This window comes from Adiantum capillus-veneris, chromosome 17 (assembly GCF_014529385.1).
Source record: "Adiantum capillus-veneris isolate H3 chromosome 17, ASM1452938v2, whole genome shotgun sequence".
Classification (NCBI taxonomy): Eukaryota; Viridiplantae; Streptophyta; class Polypodiopsida; order Polypodiales; family Pteridaceae; genus Adiantum; species Adiantum capillus-veneris.
Window position 1 is genome coordinate 108491920 of NC_140947.1, and position 26499 is coordinate 108518418.

A 26499-nucleotide genomic window follows, 5' to 3' on the forward strand; every position below is an offset into this window, starting at 1 on the left:
TTACTTCAATGTAGCAGACGAGATGTCGGCTTATCAAGCATGGTTAAAGCTGAGTGATCTTTATGAGAAGCAGAGTGCAGCTTCACAGGTATACTGGCTTAAGAAGCTTGTTGACTTGAAGATGAAAGAAGGGACACCTATGTCCAATCAACTGAATGAATTCAACACCATCTACAGTCAATTGTCAGCTCAAGGTGTCAAGTTTGATGAACCTGTTAGAGCTATGTTCCTGTTGATCACATTGCCGGAAAGTTGGGACACTTTTCGCGCAGCTTTGAGTAATTTTGCACCTCCATATGGTTTGAACATAGCAGGTGTATAAGGAAGTCTGCTTACTGAAGAAACCAATAGAAAGACAATGAACAAAGGCAAAGGAACAACCTTAGTTGTCAGGGAAAGGACCAAAGAAAAGTACAAAGGTGGAAAGAGGAATCAGTCTCGTAGCAAGTCCTGCAGTGCTAAAGGCAAGAGTGACATAAAATGCTACCATTGTGGCAAGAAGGGTCACATGAAAAGAGACTGCAGAGAATGGAAAGCAGAAAAAGGCAAAGAGAAAGCTGAAGACCATGGTGAGAAGAACAAGTCCTCAGTGAAGATTCAAGAAATAAATGTGACAAACACTGTTGCAGAGGATGACAGTCTAGTGTCAGGAGACATCTACTTCTTGAAGAATACAATGGACTCAGCTCTTCTTACAGCATCTGATGGAAATGCACTGAGTGACTGGATTATAGACTCAGGGGCATCACTTCATGTGTCTCCAAACAAGGAGTGGTTTACTTCTTATGTGACCACTAAAGATCATGTTCGGCTAGGCAATGGGCAGACATGTGAGATCTTAGGTGTTGGAGATGTTCAATTGAAGTTTCAGAATGGCTCTTCTTTCACACTGAACAATGTGAGACATGTTCCCGCAATTACAAAGAGCTTGATCAGCACAGGTTTACTTGATGATGCTGGCTACGTCACCACTTTTTTACAGAACATGTGGAAGATATCCAAGGGTTCTATGAGAGTAGCACATGGAGTAAAGTCTGGAGGACTTTACATGATTTATGTATCAAATGTCTCTAAAAATGTAATCAATGTAACCGAGCAGCCAAACGTTTCTTTGTGGCATAGCCGGTTAGGACATATGTCCAAGAAGGGAATGGAAATCTTGTCTCGTTCTCGTTATTTGCGTGGCTTTTCATTTAATGATTTTGAATTCTGTGAACATTGTCTGTATGGTAAGCAAACACAGCAGCCACATAAGCATAGAAGCAATAGAAGAGATACACAGTTGGCACTTGTTCATAGTGATTTGTGTGGACCTATGCCTAACCTATCTCTAGGGGGAGCTTCTTACTTTATGACATTTATAGATGATTACTCGAGGAAAGTATGGGTTTACTTTCTCAAGCACAAGGATGAAGCGTTTAGTGTTTTCAAAACGTTTGTGATACTTGTGGAGAATCAGAGTGGCAAGAAGCTTAAATGCTTACACACTGACAATGGTGGAGAGTATGTTTCAAAGGCCTTTCAGGACTTTTGTGAGTCAAAAGGTATAAAACGTGAACATACTGCTCCTTACAATCCTCGTCAAAATGGTGTTGCTGAGAGGATGAATAGGACCATACAAGAGAAGGTCAGAAGTATGTTGTCTAATGCACAACTGCCAAATGGGTTTTGGGCTGAAGCTGTATCAACAGCTGTTCATCTTGTAAATAGATCTCCTAGCAAGGTTTTGCAGAAGGATTCAGTGCCAGAGATGGTATGGTCAGGCAAAATGCCCTCATAAAAGAATCTCAGAGTCTTTGGCTGTGAGGCATATACTCACGTTCCAAAAGAATTTAGGAACAAACTTGAGCCAAAGAGTAGAAAGTGCATCTTTCTAAGCTATGGTAATTCTGGTGAGATGGGGTACAGACTTTGGGATCCCGAATCCAGAAAGGTTGTCCGCAGCAATGATGTTCCCTTTAATGAATCCAAATATCATTCTAAACCAGAGAGGGTTGAGGAGATTAGAAGAGTTGTCTTCCAAGAAGATGGACCTGCACGTGCAAGACAAAATGTCAGGGCTCAAGAGGAGCAAGGACATGATAGAGTGGAACCACAGGTTGTGGCTGAGCCTGAGCCACCTATTGTGCGTAGATCTGGACGTGTCACGCGACCTCCTGATAGGTTTGTTCCATCTATGAATTATGTCATGTTGACTGATTGCAATGAGCCTTCATGTTACAAGGAAGCAGTGCAAATGAAGGACTCCGGGAATTGGCAATTGGCCATGCAATCAGAGATGACAGCTCTACATAAAAACCAGACATGGAAGCTAGTTAAATTACCACGGGGCAAAAAGGCTCTACCCTGTAAATGGGTTTACAGGTATAAGATCACCGCTCATGATAGTCAGCCAAAGTACAAAGCAAGGCTTGTTGCCAAGGGCTTTAAGCAAGAACAAGGCATTGACTTTGATGAAGTCTTCTCTCCGGTGGTAAAGATGACTACATTGAGATGCTTTCTTGCATTGGTTGCCATATTAGATTTGGTGTTGCACCAAATGGATGTCAAGACAGCGTTCTTGCATGGTGATTTAGATGTGGAAATTTACATGCAGCAGCCAGAAGGGTTTGTTGAGAAAGGCAAGGAAGATTGGGTATGCCAGTTGTTAAAGAGTCTTTATGGCTTAAAGCAATCACCGAGGGCATGGTACCATAAATTCCACAAGTTTATGCTTTCTCAAGGCTACAAACGTAGTGAGTTCGATCACTATCTATATACAAAGAAGGCTAAGGATTGCAGTTGGATGATCCTTATTTTGTATGTGGATGACATGTTGATTGCTGGCAAGCACTTGGAACAAATTTCAGCTTTGAAGTCAAAGATGGCAAAATCGTTTGACATGAAAGACATGGGTGAGGCAAGTCATATCCTTGGTATGCACATTGAGAGAGACAGATCAAAGAAGTTGATTTGGTTATCTCAAACAGAGTATATTGACAAGGTTTTGCAACGTTTCAATATGGAGAAGGGAAAGGCACTGAGTGTTCCATTGCCACCATATGTGAAACTTAGCAAACAAGATTGTCCCGTGTCTGAGGAAGAACAGGCTGAAATGGATAAGATTCCATATGCGTCTGCAGTGGGTAGTTTGATGTATGCAATGATTGCTACTCGCCCAGACATTGCATTTGCAGTGGGAGTAGTAAGTCGATACATGTCAAACCCAGGCAAGAAACATTGGGAGGCAATGAAAGGAATATTGAGATACCTGAAAGCTACAAAGAGTATGCATATATGCTATGGGAGTCAGGAGCTAAGTGTAAAGGGTTTTACAGACTCAGATTATGCAGGTGACTTAGACAACCGAAGGTCTACGTCAGGGTATGTCTTTACATTGGCTGGTGGAGCAGTATCATGGCGTTCTAGATTACAAGATTGTGTTACTCAGTCTACTACAGAGTCTGAATATGTTGCAGCATCAGAGGCATGCAAAGAATCAATTTGGCTTAATCGACTAGTAACGGATTTGGGAATCAAAGAAGAGATGCCTGTGTTATATTGTGATAGTCAAAGTGCTATACAATTGGCTCGCAATCCAGTTTATCACTCAAAGACAAAGCATGTGGATGTGAAGTATCATTTCATCAGGGAAATGCTCGAGGATAAGCAACTTCAGCTTGTCAAAGTTCACACCACAGAAAATCTTGCTGATCTACTTACAAAAGGACTTCCCTCAGAGAGCTTTGCGCATTTTCGCAAGCAGTTAGGTGTAGGGTAGTACATCACTTCTCTACATCTCTTGTATCTTAGCTTGTATAGTAGCTTCTCTCACACTTAAAGTACCACATTGGACTTTAAGTGGGAGGTTGTTGGGGTATAAATCCCAATGTGGTCGCCCAGGTAAGTGGGCGGGCCGCCAGGTATGTACACAGTAGAGCGAGTTCACCATATCGTCGTGCTCTTCTTCTCGCACTCTCTCTCTCGTCGCACTTCCGCTCGTACTCCTTCACATAGAGGCCTTCCTTTACCTTTTCCATCATTGGTTCCAACCTCGTGATCATGGAAACCACCAAAACAAGTTCTCTGGGTGCCATTCTCACTACTAATTACTTAATTGAATTGAGAAGTTGTAAGCTAATGTGTAAAGAAACCAATGGAACAAGTAATGTGAGTGAATGCAAATGTTTTAATACCAACAATATATTTTCATGTCACACATTACTCAAAACATATAGTGTGCTTAATCTTGCAATAAAATTATGATAAATATACACTATTATTCATACATTTATCTCATTTTCTCACATTCATGGACGACCATGGCATATCTTCACCAAGCTTGATGCATAACAAAGTTTAGGCTATGAATTACACTATCATCCTATATAAGTAGTTGATTATTTTGTTTTGAATTCCTTTCCTCAATTTTCAAAGGAAAATGAACAAGGCGTGTGTGTATACCAACACAAAGGAATCCATATAGAGAAACACAACCTTGATTGCACAAGTAAAACTCTTGCTTTGAATTGATGCCATCTTGCATGCATGTGGAGGAATCATAGTATAGAATTATAATAAGTTGAATATTTGTTGTTCCCAACTTGCTTTAGATAAATAAGAAGAAGAAATGATAGTAGTATTTTGGGAGTTTCTCGAGTAGAGAAGAGAAACTAGACGTGAAGTGAATTGATGCAACAAAATACATTACTGTAAGGTTCCTGAGAGTTATTAGTCTCACAAGGCTTTGGAATTTCCACTTCACCAATGAATTGCCACAGCAACAGAATTTCCTTGTCTTCATGTGTGCAATATGTGAGAGAAGGGGTCTTTATATATATTCTAGCAAGTTGGGGCCGTGCTTAAGCTGGTCGCTTGCTTCCCATGTTAGACCCTAGCTTCATAGGGTGCCCCCTCTTGCTATTCTCACATGTAGAGGTGTCCTAACCTCACTTTCTTGCCAAGAAAGGTCAAAAAAACCCATTCCCTAAGCCTTCCATGCCAATTTTGGGTGCTACACCTCATGTAACCCCATCTTTAGAGTCATTCTTTTCAAAAAAAATGGGTCCATGGCTATGGATCATCCTATGGGCATCTATGGACATCCATACACATGCACATGCATATGCATACACATAAATACGTTAGAATTATGAACTAAATCTATTAGCTTCAGAATAAGGACTAAGTAACTAGGATGAGCTTACCTTATCAAAATTCAATTTTGAAAATTTCTTTTTAAAGACGAGCTTGAGGGACGACAAGCTAAACTGCTAGATACGCACACATGTTATATTTAGCAGTTTTTGGAGCATACGGCTATTTGTATGAAATTTCAAAGTGGGGTAGATTTAGAAGAAACGATCGCATCTAGATAGGTGCAAGCACCTTGAAACTTACTATTATGGACAAAAGTGACAAAAAAGTTATAATCTCATTTTTTAAAAGCCTACATTAATACATACATCAATAGCTCATCGGAGGTGAAAAAACTGCTAAAAATAAAAACTTTCTATCTATGACCAAAATGGCTTGATATTTTTATTTTGCATGGAGACCCCCTCTGCTAGGGTGGTGGAGACCTTACATGCTTAGAGATTAAGCCAAGTTTGACCAAGCCTAGAAGAGTGTGAAAAAAGGCTTATGTCGAGTCTTTTAAAAATATCACATCAAGCTTTGCAAAGAAATCCACAAAGATAATAATGGGCATAAACATTGAAACTCTCCTAAGCTTGCTTGCAATGTTGGTCTTTAGAAATTTTTAAATCTCATAAAAGATCTTGCACCTATAGCTTTTACTCGTTATTGAGCTTGGCAACTGGCCACTCTCTACCTGGCTGATGCAAGAACTCGAAAGACCCAACAAGAAGTGATGTACCACATAGTAGCGAACAATACCTGGTTGACCACTAAAGCTCTGCCAGTCAGAGAAATTCGTGCGGAGCTCCATTGTAACAACTTCCTCCTTATGGATAGGAGGAGGGGAGCAATCTATTGCTTGGGACACAAGTCCAAGCCAACCTGACAGCCCAAGTATCGAACTACAATCCCTGGGGGAATCCATCTAAAACCCTCACCTGGCATCCAATCAGGTGTAGGAGCACTACCAACTGAGAAAGCTACTATTTTTCTCCAGTTGATCAATGTGCCTGATGCACAACAAAAGATCTCAAGAGCCTACTCACACATGTGAAGATTGGCCTCCTGGTTATCCAAGTACAAGGCTGAGTCGTCTGCAAACTCAGCATCCAGTAGCTCATCTCCTCGAATAGGGAGCGCTAAGCCACGTAAACCAACCTGTTGTGAAACCAAGAACCTGCTCATCGCCTCAACATAGAACAGAAAGAGGAAGGGGGCAAGAGGGAAGCCTTGTCTGACCAAACGTGTGAGCATGAAACCATCAACTATACCTCCTGACAAAAGTACCTCACTATGTGCCCGTTTGTACAGAGCTGACACACATCTGATCCAAGCATCTGAGAAGCCCATCTTGCGCAGAGTGCCCCCCAAAAAGTCCCAGTCAACTCTATCGTTCACTCACCCTTAAAAGGGGGATGTTAGAAAAAGTGTTTCACTTGCACTAGTATGGGTGAACTCACCCATCAACCTTAGGATAAATATCCCACATCTTTATCCAAAGGATTCCTTTGATGTAGGAAATCAACCCCTTTATTTAGCCCATAATTTGGACCTCAATTTAGCCATTCATGACTAAAACATGACTATACATAGTGCCATTGTAGCCAACATTGTATGCTCACATGCACACCGAGTTGTGGCCTCTTTGGTTAGTTAATTGTAGTGGTGTTTTTGCATTGCAATATATCTTTGTTATCTCTCTCTCTCTCTCTCTCTCTCTCTCTCTCTCTCTCTCTCTCTCTCTCTCTCTCTCTCTGTTATTGAGTTATCAAGTGAGTATTGTTAATTAGTGGAAACTTATTTTTGTTAGTGCTTAAGTGGTGCTTAGTTGCAAAGATACCACCAAACAAGTTCGTACATTGTCTTCTTTTGCTAACTTTTTTTTTGGGGGGAAATCGTTGTCTGTACTTATGCTATTAAGATAAGAAGTGTTTCTTCAATAATGACTTTATTAAAACAAAGAGGGAACATAGGAGCATAAGCAACACCTTCAGGTAACCTTTCAAGCTTTGAGGGAGAATAAACTTTTCATTAATCAAAATAAGAGTGAATTTTTCCTTCAAGAGATTCAATACTGAGGTCACATTATCTCTCAAGATGGTATCCGTATGGATCCCACAAAGTTAGAGGTAATAAAAGGATGGCCTAATCCAAGGAATCTACATGAGCTATGAATCTTTATTGGTATGTGTGCATACTAAAGATACTTCATAGCTAAATGCTCCCAAATAGCAGGACCGTTACATGACTTGACAAAGAAGAATTTTTAGTACATATGGGTTGGAAAAGAGAAACATGCTTTTGAGAAGCTTAAAGAAAATCTTATCAACCTGTGCTTACACTGTTTGAAAGTCATTATTGTGCCACGGGACTTTCTCTTAACACAAACACCACATGAACCATGTTAGAGAAAATCACTTAATACAATAACGAAGTATGCCTTATTAGTACATGAATTGTGTTTGTGTTAAGAAAATCACTTAACATATTAACCATGTTTTCCATATCCTAGTAATGTTTGGATCTCACTTAAAGTAATAACTATGTTATTAACATGAATTAAGAGTATTAATACATGAATCACATGATTTTCACTTAGCACAATAACAAATTTCTTAACACATGTACCATGTTTGTGTTAAGAAAATTGTCATTAGACTCCTTGTTTACTGGCCTCAACCAATAAAAAATACTTTGGAGCTATCTGAAACGCTTCGTACATGTCTTGAGATATTGTAGCATTGCAAATTACATGGTTGAAATCTATTATCATGTTTTGCAACAAGCATGTGATGTGATACATGGCCACATGGCCCATATATTGAGATGTTGTAGCATTGCAAATTACATGTTTTGTAGCAAGCATGTGATGTGGTACATGTGGCCGCACGGCATGTCGAGATATTGTAGCATTGCAAATTACATGATTGAAATCGATTGTCATGTTTTGCAACGAGCATGTGATGTGGTACATGTGGCCGGCCGCATGGAAGTCTAAAAAGGCCCTACAGAGTAGACAATGGCTAGCATATTGTCCATCTTTATGGGTAGCCCTGACAAAGTTAGGATGTTTTGTCATTGCAATAGAATGGTTGCATATCAATTAGACATAGCTTGAGAGATGCTACTTTCATATCATGTTGCAAGTCACACAAGGATGTAGGAGCATCCAACGATGCTTGGGTAGCCCTCCACAAACGGGTTTGTAGCCCTTCCTACACCTTCATTGAGGCACCTAGCATGTCCACATGAAAATCCTCCCTAGGAATGGTGAGGGAGTTTCCTCTAATGTCCTTGACCATCAAAGAGGCCAAAAGCTAAAACCCAATGGCCTCCCAATAACATAATGCATTATAAAATTTGGAAAATCAAAGAGGTATGTCCCACGGCATATGAATAAGGTGCTCTACATTTTCGTTAATGTCATCATCATTGCATTGCAACCCCTTCAGTCTTTCTTTCCTTGTGTTTGTGCCAGGCTCAGCGAGAGCGACTGTACAATGTCCCGGACAAATGTGGTGTTGACCTGCTTCCACTCTTAGCAACAAGTCGTAATGCACGTTGTGCAATTAGGCTTACTGCACCAGCCACTACTAGCATAAACATTAAAAAGCTATACTCGCCCTATATCACTCCTCTACCATCTCTACAAAATACAAACAGATAGAGATTTGCATTCAAGTGATAGACAAACTTGCAAAACTAAGTATAAATGGTGTGAAAAACCACCTCTCTGCATAAACATGGTTTACGAGACTCATTTGGACGTTGAGACATCCAGATACCTTCAACCCATTGGTTCAAGATTTATATGAAGCTTGATGAGTTAATTCAACAAAATTATAATGAGCACACACCCTCAGATTGAAGCGAAAAGAAATTTGATTGCAAATTTGACAAAGCTGCAGTCCATTATATTGTATATTTCAAAAGGTTTACAAGATATAATTTAAAGTAGACTGTCATCGAATAGCAATGCCAATCTTCACTAGATGTCTATAATCTTGCCACTTTGACCTTTCCTTCTCCACCTTCCATTGGGGGCCATGTTGATTCCTTCGAACAAATTTTCTTCGGAACCGTAGGCTTATTTGTTAACAATGCTATTGATAAATTCTGACATGAAAATGTGAAATTTGTGTATAGGTTGATCTCATATTGATAAAATAAATCATTTTCTAGAAAAAGGCCTCTTATAAACTTCTCTTACTTTTGAAGCTGCATGTATATGAGAATAAACATTGGTATTCTGAATGTTACATGGATTTTGAATTTCTAGAATGGTTCAAGTTTAAAACGTATAGCAAGATCTCAAATTATAATTGACACCCAAAGTTATGTTGAGGATTTTTTGTGAGTTGCTAGAAAGATGATTTTTTTACTTTCATGAAAAATATGACATATTGTTGACAAGATAGTATATCTGATCAAGTTGTTAACAATTTTTTACCATACTTCTATTATCTTTTGGTCTATTTGGTTACCATGCTTTGGAATGTCTTCATGGTGATTCCCTCTTGTATTCATTGTCTTTGTGGACTTTTTGCTTGGATAAGCAAGATGCATATTCATGTGTTATGTGTCTTAACTCATGCTTTATGTTTGCCTATAATAGTATTTTAAAAAACAATGCTATACTCAACACTTCAATGCATGTCATTTTACTATCATTTGGCACATCACAATGGAAGATAATATACTTGATAAGAAGAAAATTGACAATCAATACATAGTTCCATGGGTGAGCTTGTCAGCTATTTGCTATACTTTGAGTTGACTAGCATGTAGCAAGATGTGGAGTATAATTGATTTAGGAATTTTGATGTGTGACTTAGTATAATTAATGTGTAAATAGGATAGTACGAGTAAACTTCTCAAAATAAACATGGAATAACTTGTGAAACACATTGTTAAAATAAAAGCTTGACTTTTGTAATCGTACAATCGATCCATCAAGATAGAGCACTAACCTTGTGAGTAATATCTTTACTTAAATAGGTTTGTATTGAAAAAATTAACCCTTTGAGGAGCTATGAAAGGAAAAGCAAAATACCAATTAAATTTTCCTTACTAAAAAAATTTGAAAAAATTAACTGGTGCACAATCTATGTGAGTGCTATACAAAAGTATAGTCAAGAGTCAGCATAATTGTCTTTTCTAAAATTTATAAGAAACAAAGTTTGTGCCCAACTCCGTATTCCATTTCCTACTACATAGCCATGGTATTCAAGAACAAGATAATGAACGTGAATTTCTCTCTGGTAAATTGGTGTTGGCACTCTATCCACAAACTAATTTCATATGAGATAATGAAGTCGTCACCATTCCAATGCAACATAATGGCATATGAGACTTGATGTGATAGTCTCATGATACTTGGTGACAACAACAATAATCCAACAATTGAAAAGCTTTCAATACTTACGATCTAAAAAGGCATGGAATTGTCTACATCGACATTGGATTTGAAATTTTATTATTTTCCATAGTGATTGAACCTACCATTTGAATTGAAGCATTGAAAGTCTTCTTTTGTTTTCAGGTCCTTTCATTTTAGAGCCCTAGAGGACTTGACTTCCTTTCTGTTTTCTTGTTTTAGAATGCCCTTTTTGGGGATGTTTCACATTGAAGAAGTTAAACTACCAGATGATTTTTTTAAAGATTTGGTGCTAACATGAAATCACTATGGACATTTCAAAACATAATAAAGAAACCTTGTCACAATCAAACACTGGAAAATAACAATGGTGAGACATGGTTCATCTCAAATGCACCCTAATTAAGAAGTTGACTCTATTGTAACAAAAATAAGACTATTCATTGAACAATAATGGATCTAGGATAAAAACATGGAGACACAGATAACAGCTGGTGGATCTGATGACACCTGCAAAACACGTCCAAGGCTCCAGATAGGACACCAACATGGTGAAATTTTTCTGGCAATATTTTTATTGTCATGGGTAGCATCAATACAGATGGGAGCAAGCACACATAGATCAAGATACCGTCTCCGCTTGACGTACATATGATAACCACACTGCTTCATGACCCACATCTTAAATCAGTTTAGCAGATACCTCGGAAGGAATCCCCCCCCCCCAAAACAAAAAAGCCCGAGCCAGGTGTCAAAACGCTCCCGAATCCAGCACCTTCAACACACACACACACACACAGAGAGAGAGAGAGAGAGAGAGAGAGAGAGAGAGAGATGCGCCGCTGCCGGAGGTGGCACCTAGCAACTAGTAGCCAGATGGCCTTGCTTAATTGATAAGCAGCTGTTTTTGTCTTAGATGGCCTTGCTCGTCTCTTGACATTCCCCGTTCCACATGACTATGAGTGTACAATTTTGTAATGTATATAGTGAGCTAAATTTCTTTTTAGCAGGGTTGAAAGTCTCTCATTTTGAATACTCTCTCTCTCTCTCTCTCTCTCTCTCTCTCATGAACGCACCTGCACCCATGCATGTGCTAACTCGCGCACGAAGAGACAACTTGCAAGGCTTTGAACTCTTCTTTTGATGTCTGTGTAGGTGAACATCCTTGCCACAATCATCAGAGGAAGGATGAACAAAATAGATGGGTGGGAGCCAGAGTTACCACCTTTCTCTATGACAATTGCTTTAAGTCCCCGGGATCTCTCCTCATATATTACAGTCTCCTCGCAGATTAAATGGACACAGTAGTAAATGTTTACGGGGCAGCCTCAAGCATGCGACAAGTCGATCAGCGAGATGACAATGCTCTTGCAATTTCTTGTAGTCACACATAGAACGCAGATGTGAATTGAACAGGAGCACATTTTTTGGAAAGAGCTGAAAAGCTGTATGCCACATGAGCTCACAATAAGAACCGAGCCTCTCCATTGCCCATTCAACAACTGCTTAATTCTTCCTTGATTCTTGGCACCTTTTCGACTTTCTTGATCTGGTTAACTAGATCACCAGCCCCTCGTCAAGAGTTTCCTCAGATACTCGTTGCCTCCATAGCTGTCACTTCTTTCAACTTCGCGAGGCCTGCAAGAAACAAACAAGCCCTGCATAATTAGAAAATATGCATCTCCGCAATATTATATTCTTAAGCTTCATAACATCTGCCTATCAACTTAAGATGAAAAAACACCAACGATTAGTGCTAGAATCAACACACACACTCAAATTAAAAAATGAGTTTCTCTATGAGAATGAAATGAAATTTTATAGTAACGCCTTCGAAAGGCCAAAGTGACCTATGATACCAAAGTTACAACCCTATCAGATGTGATGCAATCATCTAAGATAAAGCATAAAAGGAAATATCCTAGATTCTAAAACAATCTTTGTAGGAAAGGTAATGAAGTTGGTAGGCAAGTGGGATCCAATCTCGTATTACAAACTGTAGAACAGGGGTATGGCAATGAGGACACACTAATAGGGGAAGTCATCTCATGAACACTTGCATAGGCCACTGCAGCTCCTCCATGTGAAAAGCCAGGAAGGTCTCACTCGGTCTCGAGCGATGATACCCTGTATCCTCATGTGCGCACGTCGTCTATGCATAGGTCTCCAAGGCCTTCGGTGTCTTGAACGACCAAGCTAGATTGCTCAATCAAGCAATATACCCTGTTGAGGGGGTATATGGTACTCGACCAAGTCAAGGAGAGGTTTTCGGTGTCGACGTTACACGTGGAGCGCTTCACATTTGCAAGTAGACAGGCATCGACATACAGCAGGAGCAGGAGCTCAAGGGGGGCTACAATTCTGGCCTCCACGGATGCGGGCACACAGGCATACAAGTACACAAATTGCCTACGTAGGATTGCCCGCAGAGACTGTTTTGACAACCATACGCTTTTGGCTTGATGTATGCTTATGTGGTCTGAGAGACTGAGTCTCTGATTTGTGCACAACCATGTATTGGCTCGTCAATGATTGCTTCTATAGGTTTTACAGAAACTGGTTTATAGGGACAGGTTACAAGTTCCCTATACTTGGTAGTTTCAAAGTTTTGCAGCATAATTCATATCTTCTGGTAGGAGGTTTATGTGTATGTTTATGCGTGAGCAGTCTTGACTGCAGTTGAGCTCTTTGAGGATAGTTTATCCCCGGAGGGATTTTGGTTTATGCTTGCATCTTTACTAGTGCGCATATCCTACTTTCTACAGCAATGATTACTCCGTTACATGTGAGTTGAGTTACACATACTGATTTGTACATCGGTTATGGAGCCATATTGGTAATCACTACAGTCCTGATCATTTCTGAGACTTGATCAGTAGATGGTCATTATTGAGCTTGACCATAGTGTTGGGGGATTCTCAAATGTTGAGATCCTTTCGGTGATACACGTTGCTATAGTATCCCTTATACGATACTCTTTACACGTTTGTTTATGCTTTTGATAGTCACTCATTTCAGATTGAGGTTATGCTCGAGTTACGAGGGAAACTTTTTCCCAAGATTTCGCCATAAATCGAACACTTCGCAATTATGGCTTCTAGTTTTGAGAAGGACATTTATAACATCAAAAAGTACGATGGCACAAACTTCAATAATTGGAAGGAGTAGATTCAAGATGTTTTGATCCAGAATGGCCAATTAGAGCCATTTTTTGAACGCCAAGAGGGTGATGGTTACACAGATGCCCAGTGGAAATCACTTGATGCTAAAGCTAGATCCACTATTCATTTCATAGTTACCAGGAAACTCCTTTTCGGGGACTATTGGATTGGAAACGGAAGAAACTACGTTTCCGAAGTCCCCCGTTTCTCGTTTTTGTTTTGTCATTTCTTCAAGGAGTTGTAAACATTTAATACACAATATATCCTTAAAAAACCGTATCTAAACCGTTTCATTAAAATGAGCAAGCCGTTTCCGTCTTTAATGGCCTTGCTGGTCTTGTTCTCATACCCCGTTCCAGGTAACTATGATTCGCTTACATCTTGTAGAGTTTCACTATTGTTAGTGAAGTTACTTCTCGTGCCTTATGTTACAGGCTTGGACACTCCAAGCGAGAAATCAATAGCAACACACAAACAGAAACTGCAAATAACTTAACTGAACTTGTAGAGAGAGAGAGAGAGAGAGAGAGAGAGAGAGAGAGAGAGAGAGAGAGAGAGAGAGTCGACACGGCATGGCAGAGTTTCAAGCCAAGATGCACTGGCCAAAGACTAGCACCCCTTTCGGTATTTCTTTATTATTGTTTCGCAAAGGTACAACTCCCGGGGGTCCTACTCTCTCTGAGACTCTGCGTCTAGATGCTCTTTGATGAGGAGTGGCCCTAGGGCACTTATAAAGGTACAAGGGATGCCCAAAAGCAGAGCCCCAAAAGCATCAGCTTTAAAAGCACTTGATCCCATAAGCATCTTCTCTCAAAAGCTCGTGTAAAATCTGCCCAATTCAAACCAGCATAAAATGCAAAAATCTGTACAACTGCCACGTCAGCACAGCCAGCGCAATTTACAAAAATCCTGCCCAAAGTTCAAGCTTTTGATATTTAGGTTTTAGGTCCCTCGGTTGGTGCTCCATAAGTTGGTGGGGGTTAGAGATTAAAATCCCTAACCCCCTCGGCCCATCTTCTTGGGTTTGGTTCCTCTTGTCCTCTCGGCTAGTTCTTTCCAGTTGGGCACGGCTTGTCATCACTTTGTGAGACCTCATGGGAGCAAGCGTGCAAATAATAATGTTTATTTGTTGATGAAGAAGCTCTTTGAGCTTCATATGAAAGAAGGTAGCATTGTTTCTAGATTCTGGATACTTGAATGAATTCAATGTTATCTTCAATCAGTTGACGTCACAAGGATTCAATTTCAATGAAGAGGTTCAATCTCTTCTTGTCAAGCTCTCGACCTTCCACTAGACTCTCACTTCGGTTTTGTGTGATTCGATAGATGTTTTACACATAGACCCTGATGAGGTTCTTCCTATTGCCTCTGATTACATTGATGCACTACTTAGCACTAAGCGGGTGACAAATGCCGTTCTCGAGAGACTAGGCTAGGGCAGAGATTTTGTCTTTCATTTGGCCTATCGCTATGTGTCAGATTTTGATGGCTCCTTTTCCATGTAAGAGATGCATCAATGCTTAGTAATGAGGGTGCCTCTTGCCATGGAGAGGATAGTTTGACTCGTTTGCTTTTTTTTTTTGCAGCATGGGATGTGATTTGCCATGTACTTCTGCAAGGTTTGCAACATAATTTTTGATACAAAGGGGGTGCCTCCTACCATGTCTTTTCTCTTATACCACATGGCAAGGATTCCTCCTTGCGTAAGTGAAGTTAAATTATTGTAACAATCTTGGACACTCCAAGAAAAAAATTAATAGCAACACACATGAGAAACCGGAACAAAAGAACTTGAAATAGACAAAGAGGGAATAGGAGAGTCGACACGAAGGGACGAAGTTCCGCTTCCTAATTCACTCGCCTCAATGTCTGGCGCCACGTCAATACTTCTTTCCTGGTTCACAAGGTGAACGGCATCGCAAAAATACCGACACGCTCGCTGCTGCTCATGCACCTCCCTCACCATTGCTATCCACCCTGTCCTCCCCCCCTTGCTCCACCTCATAGGGAACCCACCATCCGACTTGCTCTTTCGCCGATAGACCAAGCGAGCTTAGAGGCAGAGGTGGCGCGCCTTCAAGCCACCTCTGTCATCTACAAGATCATCGGCACCCGACCTAGCAGAGGGGAGGTGCGTAATCTCTTCCAAGCCCGCCTGTTAGCAGTGTGGGGGTAAGATCATCGACGTTCAACTTCTCAGACACAGATACTATCAGATAGTGTTTGAGACCTCCAAGATGGCATCCAAGGTCATTGCGATGAGCCCCTTCGCCATCCGAGCAACTAGAGCTCATTTTCGACAATGGCGCCATGGATTTGATCCGGCTACCGATGCTCTTTTCCAGGAGGCAGACCTACCCATCTCAGCTTGCTTCCCAAGCCTAAGAAGAGAGTACCTCCCGCTCCTTTCCAGGATTGGTTCAGAGATTGGGATTGTCTTGGAGACACCTCGCACGTTAGCTTCTGTCGCTGCCAAGCCAGCTGGCATACCTACAATACGCGTTCTGGTTAGAGACACCCATACCCTCCTGAAGGTTGTCTTACTACCTCGCGTGAGTGGGTGGTTGACTCTGTCAAAATGTGAAGTATTCAGACCTCTTGAATCAGTGCTTTATTTGTCGACAGATGGCCCATCTTGCGAAGGCCTATCCATGGAGGAGGCCCCAACCGGCAACACAGACCCAGGCCCAGCCTCCTAAGGCTAGCCAAACACAACAGGCGGGGAGCTCAAGCAGGTTCTCTGGTAGAGGAGGGTTGGCAATAGGTCCATGGTCGACGTCGCCAGAGACCACCACGCCAGTTCGGCCCCCCTAGTGATCGTCCTACACGAGGCCAATAGCAGTGGGCTCCCACACGAAACCATTTCGACCCCTTACAGCAGGACAAGCCCACAGATACCCCCTCCACCTCAGCTTCGCCATTGACGGACCCTCCTCTCGTGCCATCCACCGCCCCGCCCCCGCCTCCATCTCCTCTTGCTCCCCCCGTTACCACCCCTTCCCCCCCAAATCCACCCACTAGCCCCCTGCTTCCTCACCCTCTCCCGTTCTTGCCTCACAGCCGGCTCAAGGGAGAGGACCTTCATCGTCTGCTAGGAGGTCTCTTGGAAGCACTTTTGCCACGAGCCGCTTGGGGAGAGAGGAGCAGACTTTCCTGCAAACCCCCCTTCCGGTACAAACATCACCTTTTGCCGCAGTCCCTCGAGGACTGACAAGTTTCGACATCAGTCGTTGGTGGGACTTCTTCGCTTACGACTTCACACATTTCCTCGGCGACTCCTCTCCAGACTTTGAGGCGGCTTGCTTCAGAGTCCATGTGTTGTTTCTAGTAGCTAGAGGGACAGAGGCCCTAGACACAACAGTTGGTTTCTCTTTTTCTCTATGTGGCAAGGACCAAACTGAGTGGACTCAAGACTCGGTGATGGACTGGGTTCAAACTCACGCTCTCGAGTTCTCTCATCACATGGGAGACTTGGGGGTGACAGATTTGATACGGACTCTATGGCCGTCGGACAAGTTCTCGTTGACACCTTTGGACACAACAAGATGTAGGCACATTGTGGTTCACTTTTTTGTTGATACACAAAGTCCACCATGCTATGTATATGTACATGAGGACTCCTGAACAGAGGATGTCGCCCAACGGATGGCACGCTCTTCTTGGGCTTGGATTGGACAGACTCTTCACTCTCGACTATCTCAGGGTCGCTCGGATGCGGATTACTCCCCATCCAAGCCGGCCTCGAAGATAGCGAGGCTGGTTACTGTTGCAACATCAGTTTTATCTCACTGACTCCATGAGGATAGTCTCATGGAATGTGCAAGGATTAGGTGGACCCCAATTTCAACGTCAACAGGGTCGCTTCGTTAGAAGCTTCAGCGATGCCTTGTGGGTGGTATGATTGATATTCTTATGCTTTAGGAGCATCATCTTTGTGAGAGCCGCATTAGACGATGTGGTCAGATTTTGTGTTGTCATTATGAGACATTTTGGTCATCTGCATTTGGGCCTGGAGGCATTGAGGGAGGGGTATGTATGACTATTGCGGACTCTTGGCAACAATCCATTGTAGGCAGAGGTATTATTGTGCCACGCAGGGCCCTGTAGATTACTATGCACATTCAGGGTTGCCTTATGGGCTTTCTGAACATCTATACGCCCAATGTAGCAAATGCGCGAGCTACGTTTTGGTCACATATTGTAAAGTCATTGCCGCATGCAGAGCAGTGGTATGTTGAGGGAGACATATTGGGAGACCCCTCAAACAAGATTGGAGATAGCCAAGCTACTGTGCACGGTACTGAGTTGGCAGCTTGGGAGCGTCAATGTGTGACATTGAGGATTTCTTATGTTTGGCACCATACAAGCTTTGTACGGCCCCCAGACAGCTTGTCTTTCTCTCGCTCCAACCGCAGAGTAGGAGGAGTGAATCTACCTCGCATAGATCGCTTCTACGCTAGTGATCACATTTGTGATATGGGTAGATCTGTTTGCATTCTGGCAAGGACTACATTTTCTGGCCAAGCGCCAGTGATTCTCACCGTGACTAACAGACAGAGGAGTGGGTGTACGATGTTGCGCATCCTTGAGAGGGTCTTGTTGGACCTACAGCTCAGAGAGCGGGTGATAGCACAATGGACAGAGAGTTTGGACACTCAGGACACCCCTACTAGTAGAGTGGCCTCTGGACTGGTTGAGCTTAGTCGCTTCTTCCTCCACGAGTCTGCAGCTTGGTTGGCTACAGCCAGGGAGGAGCAGAAGCATCTATCGGGGCCTTGCTTCCTTGCAGAGGATGCAAGAGCAACATCCAGACAGTCCTTGGTTGGAGGAGCAGATACAGGAGGCTACACAAGAGTTGGCTAGCATTGAGGAGAGGCGTCAGGAGTTTTCCTTCCATTAGCAAGCATCTCAGTGGACCCAAGTGGGAGACAGAGTTATTGGGGAGTTCTTTGAGGCGGTGGGTCCCTACCATTCGCACACCAATGTCAGTCACTTGAGGAGGCTCAACGGGTCAGTTGCGTCAGAGCCCGAGGATATGCATGTATCTGCTACTGACTTTTATCGAGATTTACTGTCAGCTGAGCCACAGTCAGTTGCTTCAGAACCTGAGATATGCATGGAGTTGCTACTGATTTTTATCAAGATTTACCGTCAGTTGAGCCACAGTCAAATCGTTAGGATGCATATAGAGAGCAGGTTTGGGCACAAATGCCCTGAATTGTTACTTGGGAGATGCGTCAGAGACTAGAGCTTCCCCTCCAGTTGAGGCGCTCCAAGAGGCTCTCAGAGCACTCCCCCGAGGTAGCTCTCCACGGGAGGATGGTTTGACTCCCAGTTTCTTCTTGGAGTACTGAGACTTGCTTGGTTCAGATCTTTGCAGCGCTTTTCAGTACATTTTGCACACAGGAAAGATGCCTGACAACATGAATGAGGGTTTGATCTACCTCATTTCCAAAGAGGGAGGCTCCTTGGATGAGATTCGACAGTGGCGACCCATCACCATCCTCAACCCACCCTACAAAATTCTAGCGAAGGCTCTGAGCTTGAGGATTCAGCCACTACTAGAGAGCATTATAGATGGGACCCAGACAGGTTTTGTCAAGGAGCGCAACATCCTTGACAACATCTTCACTTTTTGGGAGGCGTCCGCCCTCACGCATCTCCGAGAAGAGGATTTGGTGAAACTCCTCAATTTTGAGAAGGCTTACAATAGAGTTGATTGGGACTTCTTGGAGGGCACTCTACGCAAGATGGGTTTCTCAGGTGCTTGGATCAGAGGTGTGTCAGCTCTCTACAGGCGTGCACACAGTCAGGTGCTCTTGGCAGGGGGAAGAGGGTAACGCTTCATGCTCACGTGTTCAGTTAGACAGGGATGTCCTCTTGCCCCCTTTCTCTTTCTTTTCTATGCTGAGGCGATGAGCACATTTTGGACTTCACGGGAGGTTGGCTTGCGTGGTTTAGAGATCCCTATTAGGGGAGTCAAGCTACTACTTGACGCTGAGTTTGCTGATGACTCAGCCATGTACTTGGAGGGTCAGAAGGCCACTCTACACAAGTGTGAGCAGGCTCTTGAGGTGTTTTGTTGTGCTTCACGAGCACTAATCAACTGGAGGAAGACAGTGGCTTTCTGGGTTGGCAGTGCTCCTACGCCTGATTGGTCGCCAGGTGAGGGCTTAGGTGGATTCCCACAGGGACTCCAGTACATTATTTGGGTTGGACTTGTCCCCTAAGCAACAAACTGCTCCTCTTTTCCTATCCATTAGGAGGAAACTGCTTCACTAGAGTTCGGCACGGCTCTCTTTGGCAAACATAGTTGTAGTGGCCAACCAGGTGTTGTTGGCTACTATGTGGTACATCACGTCTCGCTGGATCTTGTCGAGCTCCTGTATTAGCTAGCTAGAGAGGCTCATTAGGAACTTTTTGTGGTCAGGACGCGACACCCAGCTACCCCGGGCCAAAGTGGCATGGCAAGTCATCACCTTACCATGTTCTCAAGGACTAGGGATCATTGACCCAGCACAACAGAGCAGAGCCCTCCTTGAGAAGTTTGTGGTCAGAGGACTGCTTCCAAGAGAGGAGCCATGGCAGGAGTTGTTGCTTCACCGACTTCGAGCTTGAGTCCCGCATGCGGGTGGCCCTTGGAGCCCGTCCATCGGGTCGATTTTTACAGAGTTGTGCAGAGTTGCTCTAAGCAGGAGGTTGGAGGACAGATTTTCTACGAGTCTGCTTAGGTCTTGGGAGCAGCTGAGGAGTGGCCCGGAGCAGCATCAGCCCACTTGCACGAAGGAGCGCTTGAGGCAACCTCTTGTTTGGAACCACATGGTTAGCACTCAGAGAGGCCACTTGGTTGGCAGTAGGCCTCATGTTTCTTGGGGTCCCATGGCAGAGGGTCCAGCTCGCACTCTAGGCGATTGGCTTCAGTTTTCAGGCTTGCCCAAGGAGGCTCAGAGCATCCAACTACGAGGCATGAGGGGGACACAGAGCATGTGTCAGGATATTAGAGAGGCTTTAATAATTGATGGCTCACCCCTCTAGAGGCAACCTCCTAGATGGATGGGGGCCTTCATGCAACTAGAGGTCCTCATTGCAATTCGAGCTTTCTCGGAGTCAGTACCCCACATGTTTTTTGAGGTTTAGGCAAAGGGTCTCCTTCATAAGAGTCCTAGTAGAGGCTCCACATGTTGCAGAGTGCTGCTTTCAGAGGATTCAAGTTGTGGACATCAGTGGGAGGACCTGTGTCATAGATCCTAACCCAGCAGATCTTGAGATAGGCCTGGCGACTTTGGGCTTGAAGGAGCTGCCCTCTAGCATGAGTACAATGGGACCCGGGAGAGTGGTTCTGGAGAACCCCTTCTCTTCAGCCGATCACCCTGGGACCCCCTTTTTCCAGTACAGAGTTCGCATGGGGCGTCATATTGTAGCACCGCGAGAGGCTCGTCCTACTGCAGCACTTCACTCGCAGGAGAAGGGTCTCACAGCTGAATTCTTGTCAGGTTTTTGGGAGCGATTGTGGGACTCCACGCAGTCGAGGAGAGTTACTATGTTCCAGTGGCTAGTTGCACACAGAGCTACAGCAGTTGGGAGCTAGCTAGTAGTACACAGTGGCTTCTCGGCAACCTGTGCAGCTTGTGGACATCCTTTGGAGAGTCAGTGTCACTATCTTTGGGACTACCCCATGGCACAGCAGGTTTGGCTTTGGATTCTTCGACTGATGCCAGCTCTTTCCACAACTCGACAGTACACTTGGGGTGATGCAACCTGGTCCATTCTCACGAGCCCTACGCTTCACATTGAGTTGGCTTCCACTAGTAAGATGATAGTGATCCAGGGGGGTCGAGCTACACTCCAGCTTGCGACAAAGCTTATCCCCCAAGAGTGGTGCAATGAGAGAGAGGTATGTTGAGAGCTCGTTTGTGGCCTGACACTCTGGTTCATCTAGTGGACCCGTTGCTTCCGCATCTTCGGGGCTTGCCCTGTCCCACCGACCGAGACTGTTCGTGACTTTTGGCTGGATCTATTTCACACTCTTGGGGGTCAGTTTGAACTACTATAGGACAACTCCAACCGCATGAGGGACCGCAGAGAGGCTTTTCTACCACTCTGGCGCCTAGGGCCCTTCTTCACCATGGTCCAAGGTGTGCCTAGATGACACTTCCTGTTCCAGACTTGGACACCCCAAGTCGGAAATCAGGCACGACACACGAGAGAATCGCTTAAAATACTTCACAACTTTATCACACTTTTTAAATACAGTCAACGCGGCCCGGCGTAGTTCCATGCCCACAGGTATTGGCCCAAAATCTGGTGCCCCTTTCGGTATTTATTTTTATATTAATGCTTGAGCAAAGTTACAACTCCCATGGGCCCTCTCTGCTCAGTTGCTCATCAGCACACTAAGAGAAAGAGAGGCTTTGGGTTCTATTCAAAGGCCCTTGGCCTCAAAATCAAAAGCAGTTAAATGAAAAGCTGCTAACTCAAAAGCAACCGGCCCAAAAGCATCCAACAGAAATCACGAAAATCCGTACAACCTGCCACCTGGCATGGCAGCGGTTTTTACAAAAATCTGTATGGCAATCCTCGTCAGCATGTCAATGCTTTTTACGGGAATTTGTACAATTTTGCCACATCATCAGGCCCGGCCGGTCCCACCACGTCATCATTTTGTGACATATTCCCCTCTTGAAAGAATTGTAATCACCCTCAATTACGCCTGCAAAATCAAACATAAGCCATAAATCAATTCAGTAGACACTAACTCTAAGTACCGATGCACTTGACGACACAAATCTAGCACTTGCACAAAGACAACAGTCACTTTACATTCAAATCACATCACATAAAATCCATCAAGATCTAGGACCATGATTCCTGGCAGCGTATTTAGCAATCGCATCTAGATCCACACCGGACCTCACTGATGTCGAATTAACTAATTCTTATTGCAATCATGTCCATAGATTTCTCAAGACCGAAATGCTGCAATCATTTCGTCCATCATTCCATCTTTCAATCCTGCCTCAAACACAATCACATGTGTGAGTAATCATTTACGAGAATTCCAGTTCATCAATCACACACTGAGTTCATACTGAAGAGAGTGTTTCAATCATTCAGTCTAGTCATCTTTTCTCTGTGTAGCCATCTCATCCCTCGCGAACTCTTGATGCACTCACCACAGTTTTCAATTATATCGTTCAAAATTTATAATTCTTATTGTGATCGTCGGGTTCATTCTGGAGCTGTCACTCCTCCCAATTCGTCATCATCTCATTCTCAATTTCACTTGTTATCTATTCACAAATAGCAAGATCTTCCAGAAAACATTAATTTAATGCCTAAATCAAAGTCATCTTCAAAAATTCATATTTCAAAATCATTCATTCGTAAAGTCATAAAACAAAATAGTGTCAGCTCATCAGTATCTTTTTCAATTTTCTGTCCAATATTTGTTATGCAGTTATGCAGTGAGTATCTTCTCGCCCATTTCTATTTTAGTATGTCGGTGATTCTCATCCTTGTGCCATTTTTGGGCACCGTGCAAATATGTGTCCTTGTTACCCACAGTCAAAACACTTTTCCGTTTTGAGGTATTCGTCTTTTTGTTCCTCTGTCAGTCGGGGACGACCATCTTTCTTTTCTTTTGCTTCTGTCATCACTTGTCGAAAATTGATCTAGCGGATAAGACAAGTTACCTAAATGCATAGCAAAGCCTTGCTTAGCATGTCCCATCAACTGTTGTATAGACTCAGCTTTCTGTAACAAGCAGTAATCTCGTATCTTTTTGGGCAGTTCACAGTAAAATCGCTCGATTTGTTGCTTAAAACTTATCTTTTCAAAGGATGAAGCAGGTAGAAAAACATCACAAAATTTCTCGCAATAAGTATCCAAAGTATCTGCCTTGGCTATAATAAGATGATTCCATGCAGTAATCACGTCACATTCGTACTCTTGAGTGAGCCACGAAGAAGTAAAAAGTGTCTTGAACTTTAGCCACTTTGTCAATGCTTCTTTTCATAACAAAAGAGTGGACCACCATGTCCGTGCATTTCCTTTCAAATAGGATGTTGCCCTTCTAATCTTGGAGTGCTGTGAATATCTTCCTCCAGAAAAAGCATGTCAAACTGCTGAATAAAAACAAGGGCCTTGTGCGCATCTCGAAAACCTGAAAAGGTATCAAATTTTATTGCCTATCCACCCTCCTTGCATTCTTTGGTCTTCTTGCTCTTATCTTCGAGAAAGTCGTATTAATTGGCTCTATAAAAGTGCTTCCTCTTAGAGTAAAACATATGGTCATCAGAGCCTGAACTCTCAGAAGAGGATGAATCCTCCTCAAAACTGTCAAAAGATTTCCGAGATCTACGATAGGATATGCTTTTCTTGGCCTTCTTCTTGTTCTTTCCATGTCTTTGGTTCTTCTGTCGTTTCTTGCTCTATTCTGTTCTCATCACTGGAATCAGAAGAAGAAGAGGATGAGGACGAGCTGGACACACACTCGAAGCGTACGCTTCTTTGCTTTTTGTGCATTTGCAAACGAAGACTGTCGACCCAAATAACGAGGGTAGTCTGTTCCCTTGCTGTGTCTCTTTGGAGGCTTCGTGGTCTTCAATATTTGGTTAACTTATCGTTCAATCACATCCTCAAGTTCATCTTCAGTGTACATCCGCGGGACAGGTGGTTTCTTCAATGCGGACTTTAATGGTGAATCGATGGTCGTACACCATCGGGAATGCATCTCATCAATCGAGTGGCGGGTCAAAAAATTTCGCATACTAGGGATCCTTCGAATACTGTAACATTTGCTTGGCAGAAGCATCAACTTGCTATTGACACTGCATCTCCATTCCTTCGTACTCTGTAAGCCGTGGGGCCCGTACTCTTGTTCCGATTGCCCATTTGAAGTTCCCGTACTTTCACCCGATCTGGAATTGCTGGTGGGTTTGTCTAATTCTTGCGGGATTCGTCACTTGAATCCATGTGTAATCTGGGGTTCTTTATGGCTTATGCCCTGTAAGACAGAGTGATGAAGACGGGAGCGATGAAGTAAGGGTGGGAGTGGCTAATAAGTCCGAGGTCGGGCGGGACACGAAGATTCTTTAATAGAATTTTCTGTAAACATTTGGCGGACTGGTATGCTTTGAGAAAAGCACACGCTTAAAGCTTTGACACCACTGTTACAGACCCCAAGTCGAAAATTGGGCACGACACACGAGAGAATCACTTAAAATACTTCACAACTTTATCAAGCTTTTTAAAATAGAGTCGACACAGCCCGACGTAGTTCCGTTCCCAAAGGTATTGGCCCCAAAATCTAGCGCCCCTTTTGGTATCTATTTTTATATTAATGATTGAGCAAAATTACAACTCTCGCGGGCCCTCTCTGCTCAGTTGCTCGTCAGCACACTGAGGGAAAGAGGGGCCTTGGGTTCTATTTGAAGGCCCTTGGCCTCAAAATCAAAAGCAATTACATGAAAAGATGCTAACTCAAAAGCGAACTGGCCCAAAAGCATCCAACAAAAATCATTGAAATCCGTACAACCTGCCACGTGGCATGTCAACGCTTTTACGAGAATCCATACAGTTCTACCACGTCATCAAGTCAGGGCAGTCCCACCACGTCATCATTTTGTGCCACTATCGACCACCAGTGTGGCTTTTCCCTTCTCCCATCTTGTAATTTAGTCCTCATTGTACATATACTTTGTTTACTCATTGGGAGAGTCTCCCCATAATTTTGATGTAGCCCTCTTTAAGAGAAGTGGTTTGTAGCCCTATGGGCAGCTTTATTAACTAATGGAAGGATCTTTTTTCGGAAAAAAAAAATAGCGAGGAGGGATCGCACTTTGCTTCCGCAATTGGAATGCTAGCGTGAGCTTGGCAAGGCCATACTTAAAGGCCCCTAATCTTGAAAAACAGCATGCATGAAAAGCTTGGCCTCCAAAAGCTCTCATGCCCTAAATTAACCCCCAAAGCCTGCCCCCTCGTTTTGCGATTGCTCGTACAGTTCGCTACCACGTTAGCAACAGTCTCCATCATTCGTTGGTCAATCCGTATGGAAGTGTTGAAACCGGCCCCTGGGACGGTAGGCTTTGGCTTTCACCCAAAATTCTTTACTTTAACTTTACGACACAAAGGAACTTCACGAATAAGCCTGTGACTAGAATTCAACACCTCAAGACAAACCACGGCCTGGCAGCTAGAGCACCACCAAGCAGACAACGACACCCTGTTGGCCCCAAAGACTGGCGCCCCTTTCGGTATTTCTTTCTTCTTATTATACTTGAGAAAAACCTGTAAACTTCCACAAGATGTCCCACTTTTATCGGGCTGAAATCCCTCTACTCCAACCCGATTTCGGCAACATAACCACAATAAAAGTCTCCACGCACAAAATCCCAAGCAAACATAGATTTTCCATGCACTTTAGAGCTCTTTGCAAAACCTGGCGAGAAATTGTAGCTCGCTGAATTCTCCGTTTTGCGCTCCGATCCGCGCGCAAATCACTTTTCTGGGTAGCCCTCGAGCTATCGCATCTGTAGGGTCACTCGCCCCTTAAATTAAAGGAGATTCCTCGCGGGAAATCTCTCTAAATTGACCTGTACAAGCACCCAATGCTTTTGCGAGGCTCCCCTAACAAATAAACGATCCAAACCCTTGCACCTAGCCCTCACCAAGCTGTCTAAACTTGTCCATGGATGTAATTGCAAGTTTTTTACCCAATTTCGCCAACATAACGGCGCAAATATTTCTGTAGGTCAAAAGTACACGTCAAGGACACTCTCCCTTGGGATATGGAAGCTTTCCAATGAGCTGCAGGTCAATTTCAATGTGCTGTAATTTTTTGTT

At 43.3% G+C, this 26499-nt stretch overlaps 1 protein-coding gene across 1 annotated transcript in view; it reads right to left on the reverse strand.

Annotated features, from left to right (window-relative positions):
• Positions 1–11513: 11513 nt before the first annotated feature.
• RH1 (RNA helicase 1) overlaps positions 11514–26499 on the reverse strand; it is a 112611-nt gene continuing 97625 nt past the window's right edge. The window contains exon 9 of the mRNA XM_086487286.1: positions 11514–12133. Coding sequence (XP_086343412.1) covers positions 12084–12133 — 50 coding nt within the window. The 3' untranslated portion in view covers positions 11514–12083. The remainder of the gene's footprint in view (positions 12134–26499) is intronic.